Source organism: Lepidochelys kempii, chromosome 11, assembly GCF_965140265.1.
Source record: "Lepidochelys kempii isolate rLepKem1 chromosome 11, rLepKem1.hap2, whole genome shotgun sequence".
Lineage (NCBI taxonomy): Eukaryota > Metazoa > Chordata > Testudines > Cheloniidae > Lepidochelys > Lepidochelys kempii.
The window spans coordinates 16,014,790-16,024,228 of record NC_133266.1 but is presented as its reverse complement, the minus strand read 5'-3'; the positions used below and the strand labels follow the sequence as shown (position 1 = coordinate 16,024,228).

At 45.0% G+C, this 9,439-nt stretch overlaps 1 protein-coding gene across 2 annotated transcripts in view; it reads left to right on the top strand.

The window, feature by feature from the left end:
- Window positions 1-2,669: 2,669 nt before the first annotated feature.
- DPP10 (dipeptidyl peptidase like 10) overlaps window positions 2,670-9,439 on the top strand; it is a 451,693-nt gene continuing 444,923 nt past the window's right edge. Inside the window, exon 1 of one of the 2 annotated variants that reach the window (XM_073305257.1) lies at window positions 2,670-3,550. In XM_073305257.1, the coding sequence (XP_073161358.1) occupies window positions 3,476-3,550 (75 nt within the window). In that variant the 5' untranslated portion in view covers window positions 2,670-3,475. The remainder of the gene's footprint in view (window positions 3,551-9,439) is intronic. The other variant, XM_073305256.1, reaches the window with a different exon arrangement.

Below are 9,439 nucleotides of genomic sequence, written 5' to 3'. Positions count from 1 at the left end.
GAAGTAACGCTCACTAGAAATGTACTTTAAGGGGTATGATTATGTAGTTGTGTTTTTTAAGATGAAGGTCCCATTGTGCTATGTCCTGTATGGACAAATAATCTCTGCCTTGGTGAGTTTACAGGTTAGAGATAGGATCAGGGGAAGGGATGCAGTATGAAGGCAAAGTAATAAGGGTGATGATTGACAGATCGATGTCATGTTGATTCATTTTATTTTTCTTTGTCTGTGGTGCATGTGTGATGGGTTTCTCCCTATGCTGCCACCTAGAACTGGGGTACCACTGAGCTCCCTGACCCAACAGCTTGGCCCCCCTTTTACACTGTTTTACTGTGACAAGCTGCAAAGCCCTCTCTAGCCCGCACTTTCACCAGTATGCATATAGGTAGGGACACACCCAGCTGCAGTTACATACAGGCAGGCTCTCTGACCAACCACTGCAAGGGAAGGCTACAGCTAAGGCAACTATCAGCTCTTCAGGCACGTACCCCCTCTGGAGTATAAACCCAAAATGATAACCTCTTGCCCTACACAGGGAACTGTACAGCATAAGCTCATAAAATTCACCCCCTTCGTCAATGGGGAGAGGAATGTGTAACAGCCTTTTGTCCCTGAGTTATGAATTCCACACCGGTTTAGATAGAGCAAAAACAAGTTTATTCTCTAACTACAAAATATAGATTTTAAGTGATAGTAAACAGATCAAAGCATCTTACCTAGCAAATAAACAAACTAAACATAATATACTGAACAGATTGGATATGAATAGCAGTTTCTCACTCAAAGAGATGATGCAAGCAGGCTGCAGATTCTTAAGGGGCAAGCTGCACTTGCTTACAGCTTGGAATGACCAGATGTTCCATTCACAGGCTAAAAATCCCTTTAGTCTGGATCCCACACTTCCCCCAGTTCAGTCTTTGTTCCTCGAGTGTTTCCAGGAGTCTTCTTGAGTGGGAACGAAGAACACCAGATGATGTCCTTCCCGGCCTTGTATAGTTTTGTTTCAAAAGCTTAGTTCCTAGTTCCCAGACCTGTCTGTGGAAAATTGACATCCCAAGAAGGAGTCTAGAGCCACATGGTCTCATCACGTAGAGTCATAGCAGACATCGCTCACAGGCTGTTTGGAGCATACACAGGAAGGCTCCCTAGGTGGAAGATAAGCTTCTCCCAAGGCCTATTGTTTTTCAAATGGCCCATTCCCCACCCACTGTCTAGAATGAAAGCATCTTGTCTAGTGGACATTTCCCAAGGTGTAATTACATTTGAAATGCAGACTATTAATAACTTCAGATACAATTATACATGAATACAAATAAGAATCATATTCAGCAAATCATAACCTTTTCAATGATATCTCACATTACTTATCTTGCATAAAGTACATCATAACTATGTCATGATTATATCATGCCAATATCACCATGAAGAATATGGGGTGCAGTGTCACAGTATGCAGACAAAAAGTGAGGGTGAGGTGGAATGGTGGAGGGGAAAACTTAATAGGAGAATGGGGGTAGGGAAGTTATGGTAATATAGAGCAGTGAGGAAGGAAGGGAGAGAGCAAGGGATAGAGAAGAGAATGAGTTGTTCAGAGATGGGGTGGAAGGGGGAGAGAAGCTGTTGGAATGAACAGAGAGGAAATAAATGTCCAGATTGAAAACCATGGTACATAGTGGTTGATAATCTCACAGTGTTCACAGCATATGCTGCTGTCCCCTTGCTGGATCTCTTGGTGTGAGGGATGGGGAGTGCTGACTAGGTCTTATCCCCATTCCTACTGCCTCGGGCCCTGTGGGGAATGGTGAAGTCTTTGTGTTCCTAGTTGCTGGCTCTGCCCTGGACCTCTGTTTCTCTCACATGTGGTTTGTAGCCGATGCTGCTAAGGGCCTCATCCACCAGTGTGGGTTCCCCCTGATAATTCTGGTAGTGCAACATTGTGAGGCCAAACCTATGGATGGATTAGTTAAAGTAGAATTGAGCAAAATACTGCTGAAACCAGGGATAACCAGACAGCTTGGGCCTCATTTTCAGAGGTGTTAAATGCCTGAACCTACCATTGATGTTAGATAGAGGTGTGGGTGCTGCGTACCTCTATCCAACATTGGACAGCCCAAACACTTGGACCCCCCACAAAGCAGTGGCTTGTGAATAGGCGGGCCTAGACCCATGTAGGTCACTGTGCAGAATCAAGGCTTCTCACCCTAGTTATGTATATTCCCCAGGTGCTGATCCTCAACCCTTCTAGCACCTGATTCTTTCCCTGATAGCTGAAAGAGGGCCAAGCCTCTGGTAGCATAGTTTACACCGGTAAATCCTGTAGAAGGATTAGGGACTAACCCGCCCCCAAACACCTGTGAAGGTGCCCCGCAGCCAAGTAAGCAATATACAGGCTATGTAGATAGTCTCCGATATGACTGTATGAGGGATACAACAAAAAACCTGAGAATTTGATCAATATCCCGAGCTCCAGCCGTGCTTTTCGAGCTGGAAATGGCTGAGGCTGGGACTGCAAACCTCTGGCTGTTTTTTTAACTTTGTGTGTGTGTGTGTGTGGCGGGGGGAGGGGGTACAGCTTGTCAGATCCTGTTAAAGCCAGATCCACAGCGCCCTCCTCTCCCCCCCCCCCAAAAAAAAAATCCGTCCCATCCTAAACAGCCCAGAAGCAGCTGCTCTTCGCTGCCCAAAGAGAGGATTTACCACAGCTTTGTGGGGCCGGGCTTCCAGGAAGGCGGGTGAAGGCATTTGCAGCGCGGAGCTGGCGGGCTGGTCCTGTGGTGGGCGGCAGGAGCAGCCCGAGACCCGCCCACCCCGCTCCGGCTGGGGGCTCGCAGTGGTCGGCTCCCGCCGAGGAGGGAGGGAAGCGGCGGGTGACAGCGGCGCCTTGTTGCTCTGCCGGTCCATTGCTCCAGCTGTGCAGCCAGCGGCGCTCGGCGGCGGGACGCTGCCGCTGCCGGGAGGGGAGAGGCGCTAAGGCGGGGAGCCCCCGGCTCCGGCTCCGGCTCCGGCTCCTCCGCACCTGCCTCGCCAAGGAGGGTTCTTCGGCGAGCCGCCGCCGCCGCCGCTGCTGGAGGGGGCGCGCACACTGCAGTAATGCGAGACCATCCCCTCCTGGCGGGGAAGGGGAAGCCGGCCGAGTCCCAGCCCAGCCAGGTGTTCCGCTTCGGTCTGCGGCTGGCGGCCCAGAGCGCTCAGTGACCCGCCAGCTGGAGTCTCCTCTGCCCCTGGGCGCGCTTCAGACCGCCTGGCTTCAGCCGGAGGGGGGGTTGCGGTAGCTGGAGAGGGGGAGACAGAAGCGGCTGCTCCTTGGTGCTCCTCTTCCTCCTCCCCCCAGCCCCGGTCATTTTCTGCTGCCGCCGCTTTGCCAGTTCGAGGAGGGCAGGGAAGCTTGTGTCATGCAGTCGGTGCCCAGTGAAAGGTCCCCGAGGCTGAAGTACCCGTGAGAGGAAGTGCAGCGAAATCAAGCCCGCTCTGTGCAATGACAGCCATGAAGGAGCAGCAGGCACCGCCGAACCCGGGCAGCCGGGGGAGCCAGCCCCAGCCGCAAGACCAGGTAAGAGTTTGCAGGAACTGTGCCTGGGGGAGGTTTCTCCCTCCTTGTCTCCCAGAGAGGCTTGAAGATTAACCTACGTTTCACGTGTGTGCCTCCCCCCGTCTCCATCACTGACTCCGGACGAAGTTGTAGCAAACGGTGGGTAAAAGTAACAGTCTGTGTGGCCAGGAAAACGAGGTGTCGAGAGGGCAAGGGGCTGCCGCCTTGCTCTAGAGGGGAGGGGGACAGGTTGGCTGCTACAGCCGCCGCAAGAAAGAAACGGACCCTTTGCGCCCTGGGGGAGGGGGGCACAGCAGCCTGAGTGGAGTACTTTGTTCCCCTGCAGGCGAAGACTTTGGGGGTGGGGGAGAAGCTCCTTGGACGCATCGTTAGCAGACGAAATTAAGCATTCGAATGACCTTTCCAAGCGTGTGAACGGAGCAGTGAGAGGGACCAGAAGCCTTTTACTTGGGGGGAGGGAGGCTAGAGCTGGAGGAAGATTCAGGGGCTGTGGGAGGTTGTTAATATATATTTTTAAGGAGTCCAGATTTGAAAGGGTCTCCCAGGGTGTCTTGGCTGCGGGGCTGTGTCTGTTTCAGGTGGGCGCTGGAGAATTCAGAATGCAAGTCAGGGCTCCACACTTCGATCATTGCGCTCCGGTATCATTCTAGGCGGTTTGGGTGTCATTTCCAGAGTCTCCCGCCGGAAAATCGTGCAGGACTTTGTGCTCTTGCTTCCCCAAGTTGCATCAAGTGACATACATAGACGAAGTGATCAGTCTCTACAGATGTCATGTTTACATCAATTAGTGGCTCTAAGTGGAGGCTGTCAGCTATTAGGTCATTGGATAATTATTGCACTCCGGAGAGGAGCAGGCTGATACTACCAGAGATGGTGCTGTATGCTCAGGATACGCTGGGAAACAGTGTAATTCTTTCCATGTCAGTCACTTTAGCTGCCAAGCGCTGGAAGTGGGGCTGAAAGGAGTGTAATAAGCTTAAACATCCGGTATTGGGGTGCGGGAAACAGTGTAGGTTCTTTTCCTGCTGTCCAGCTCGAAAGCAGAAAGAGCGACCCCTGGATCCGTGGGGAAGGCTAGGGTCTTTAATACTGTGAGATTCCACACCTCTGTTTTGCCGAGTGCTTCCCACACCCCTGTCTGTTCATCCCCTTGGCAAATGTGTGAGCACTTTGGTTTGATGTAGAAGGTGAGAAAGGTTCTTTACTAGCCTGACAAGCGTTACAGCAGCATTTCATCCAGCCTTTTCGAAGTCCTGCCGCTAAAAGCCTCTACACTGAGTTTATGTTAATAAATGGGGCTATTTGGAACGTTATGTGTCTCTTAGTACCATTTTGCAAGCAATTTCAGTGTACAAAGGTTTGCCCAACCAGGGCATGTGTGTTAGCAGAACTAATCTTTCAGCATCACAGAACCTTACGTTTCATTAACAGGCTGCTATTTCTCACTGGTGCTCTTGGATGATGGTACCAGGACGCTAGAAAAAACGGGTCGTGTGAACACTCCCTTATGAAATCTCTGATCACTAACCTGTGACCCCAGATGGTTACTTCTGGTGCTGCAGAGTTTGAAAAGGTGGGAGGGGGAAAGGAGAGCAAAGAACAGACTATAAATGCTGAAAATAGTGCACCTAACCTCATCAGTTTTTAGCGGAGTCCAGCGGATCAGAGATTTTGTATTGCCTGCAAAACACCTGAAATTTTGCAAACTCATAAAGATTCTTTGTGAGGTTGCATTTTCCTTTCTGGTCTCAAGACTGATACGTCCCAATTTGTGCATTTTGAAACCGGCATTTTTCAAAACGTAACCAAGATAAAAATTATAAATCACATTTGTTTCATTATCAGACTAATTGATAGGATTTACGGATATGTCAAAGAAGCAATTTATTGGATGAAAAAGCACATTTTGATATTGAAAAATCCCATGTTATAGGTTTATGTGTTAATTTAAGTCTAAGGATCCTATCCTGAATATATTTACCTATGTTTAAGTATGTCAGTAATCCTACTTACTTTAGTGGGGCTACTCGTGTGAGCAAATTTAAGCAAGTGTGCCAGTATTTGGAGGGTTGGGTTTATGTGTATGCATTCTGACATTTTTCTCCTGTGATATTGAACAAAGTATTCCATTTTGGCTGGTTTTGAGGAGGCTTTCAATATTCTGAATAAATTGAATGCATCTGTTATAATAGTTTGAGACAGAATGACTGGGATATTGCTGTCAGCGCTTCCTATTATCTGTACAGAATGATTAAAGTTTACAGTAAGTCAGCTGGTGCAGGCGTTTGTTGCTACTGTATGATCAATCTCAGGCATTCATAGGGCTCTTTAATGTCAATAAAATATTCTGTTTGCTCTCTTTTAGAAGACAGTGCTCTTAGCCAACATCAAAGATGGTTGGATCTAACCACTCACTATAGCTTTATTTTAAATTCACACACAATTGAATTACCAAAATCGCCTTTTGTTGTTGAAAAGCTAGTGATCTTTTTTAAATATCAAAGCAGTTTGTTATATATCAAACCCTATTACTTCCTACTGCCCCGTTACCTTGCACTGAAGAACAGTATTCTGTTCTCTATTAGTTTTAAATAGTTGAAAAGCTTAGGAATATACTTATCATTATTTCACTGCTCTACAGTTTTCAAGCTCTCTTTCAACTAATTTGTAAGTTAATGGAGATAACTGTGATTCTCCCAACTGTATGCAAACATTAAATATAGAAGAGAACAAAGTTTTGCTAGGCTCAGACCAAATCATGTTGTGAAATTCCTGGTTTCCAAGTATTTTTTGCACAGTGCTTAATATTTAGATCACACATAATGGTTTTTCAGAGTTGAATTTTATGTACAGAAGAAGATTATTCTCTTCATTTTAAATGGTAATTGACTACTGAGAAGGTTTTAGGGGTCCAGTCCTGTAGTAGAGCCCATGCAGCATTCAATTGAAGCCAGTGGGGATCCATATGGATTCAAAGATCTGCCCATATGCATCTATCTAGATACTTCATATGGTCTCTGTAAGCATCATTTCTGAGAGTGCCACAATCGTTAACATATTTTTCCTCACAAGACTCCTGCAAGGTAGGGAAGAAGGTCTATCCCCATTTTACAGATGGGGAACTGAGGTCCAGAGAGACTAAGTCCAGGTTTGCACTAGAAACTGCGGTTGGTGTAGTAATGTTGAATTTTTTTGTCATACTTCTATACTAACAAAAGCCTTCGTGTAGACACAGCTTGTATCAGCAAAAGCTGCTTTTGAAGGTATAGTTTATTTTTCTTGTTGAACCAGTATAAACCATACTGGCAAAAGTCCTCCTTTGATGGTATAAGCTGTGTCTATATTAGGAAAGTTTGCTGACATAGCTATGCAGGGAAACAGGAACTTAGGACTGGAAGGGAAATCCTGGGTCATTGAGTCCATACCCTGGCTATTGCAGGCAAAACTGTCATATAAACTCATTTATAAATTTATCAAGCTCTTTCTTAAAACTAGTTAGGTTGTTTGCCCTATGATGCCCGTTGGAAAACTGTGCCAGAATCTCACCCCTCTGATGGCTAGGAAGCTGCTTCTAATTTACATCCTACATTTATTCATGGCCAGTTTATACCTGTTTGTTCTTTTACCAACACTGTCTTTTAGCTGAGAGAGCTCTTCTCCTACCCCTGATGTGTTTATAGAGAGCAATGAAATCTCTCCCTCTCTTCCCTTCCCCCCAGCCTTACCCTTCACTTTGCAAGGCTAAACAAGCCAAGCTATTTTAACCTCTTTTTGTAAGATAGGCCCTTCATTGCCTGCACTTTTTGTAGTGTCAACCTGGCCCAAGTGACGTGCCCAATGCCCCAGAGAAAATCTGTGGTGAAACAAGGAATTGCTTATGGGTCTTCTCCTGCAAACACCTAAGCACAGATATACCTTTACTCATGTGAGTAGTCAGATTGAAGTCAATGGGTTTGCTGCAGTAAGTGTTTTCAGGATTGGGACCTGAGTTATCACTGTAACTTACAACTGGCTGTTACAGAGAATTTCCTGGTTAAAAAAAGGTGTTATTTTACTGAGTGAAACATTAATGGTCACTTAGAAAGAAATTTGGTATAACTTCTTATCGAGCACTTTCCTCAAGAAGGTAGTTGTAAACCAACATTCCCATGGACAAAACATCTAATGACTGTACATCCCTCCCAATCTCTTCGCTTCAGTGTCCCCTCTCCCTTCACTTTTATTTCCACTACCTTGTTCCCTCCTAATTAAACTCATTCTGCTTGAGTCGTTCCTTTTTCTCCCACACTGTTGGTACGTCTACACTGCAGTTGGGTGTGTAGTTATAGCATTTGTAGACATACCCAAGCTACCTTATTCTGTCTAGCTTCTGTACTGGTAGCTGTGAAGTTGTGGCAGCATAGCCTTCAGCACGACCTAGCTACCCCAGTTATTACCCTGTTGTACAGTCCCTAGTGAAGCTGTACTGCTTCAGCTCCACTCCCATTGGTACATGAGCTAGCTACATTCAAGCTGGCTCACGGATGTCTATGCATGCAGCAGTCACACTCATTGATTGCATTATAGGCACACTGTGTGTCTTGTCGATTTTTAAATTGTAGGCTTTTCCGGGCAGAGACCGCCTACTACTTTGTGTTTGTACAAGGCCTAGCACAATGGAACCCCATTTATAGTTGGTCCTTAGGCAAGATTGTAATAAACAATGTTTTTAGAGAGAACTTTGATAAATTAGTCACATTCATTCCAAACCCTTTGTTAAATTATTGCTGCTGTTTATTTCTAAAATTACATTTTTATGTTATTATACTTTATCTGCAGAGGAAAATACCTTTTAAATTACTCTTATTTCCACTGAACTCTGTTTCCTGAAAGCTTGCTTCAGAAATTATTTTAGCTTCCTGAGTTCTACCTGTGTAATACAGCAAATGACTTTGTCAATCTGTAGTTTTTAACAGCTGCCTGCGGTCTTAGACAATAGCTCTTAGTGATCATAAAAAAAAAAAAAAAGCACTGTTTAATAGTCAATAACCACAAAAAATTTGGTACCTGTATAACATGCCAGTTCATGCATATTGCTTTCTTTGCGGATGAAAAACTAAGATAATTCCTATCGGAATTAACATTGTGAGGCGTCAGTCTGTTTACCTAAAAAAAAAAAAAAAAAAAAAGATGATCCACACCACCTGCTGCTGCTTGCTGTTCTTTGTCTGTATGAGCAAAGAGATCTTTGAAAATTTTAATCATTCTCCCTTGAGTCACTATTATTCTCTCACACTTAAGTATTGGTTTTTTAAAATTCAGTTTTAAAATACAGCAAACTAAAATTTTCTCTAGTAGTTCTGAACTGCAGTCCGTTACTGCAACTGTAAGTTAATATATTATTAAAATAGATATGTGAAAGTGAAGTTAATTGTGTGCTATTCTGCTATTATAAGGCAGTTATTGGTTGAGCACAAGAGCTAACTATAACTGTATAATATATAGACAGGCAGAGTCTGCTTTTGCTCCTATGGAAGTCAATGGCAGTATGAGTATTGCCTTTATTGTAAAGTGCAGTGAATTAAAGAGCAAGACATTTAAACACTGCTTTCTCAGGGCTAAGATCTGAAAATTTAAAATGTAGTAAAGCCCCTATTGAGTTCAAATAAATTTGACCTCCAAGGGAGTTTTATCTCTGTATGCATCAAGGTTTAGTTTTCAGTGAATAAAAGGTGAAATAGTCTAATGTCTTTCACGTGTTCCTTCATCATGTTTTAGTGGTTTCCCCAAACTAGGCCCTGATACTGCAAAGAGAAGTAAATTGGTGGACACCTATGCCTGTTCAATGGGTTTCAACGTGGACAGAGGAATCCCCCCACATGGATCTCTTTGCAGGATCAGGGCCTTGGG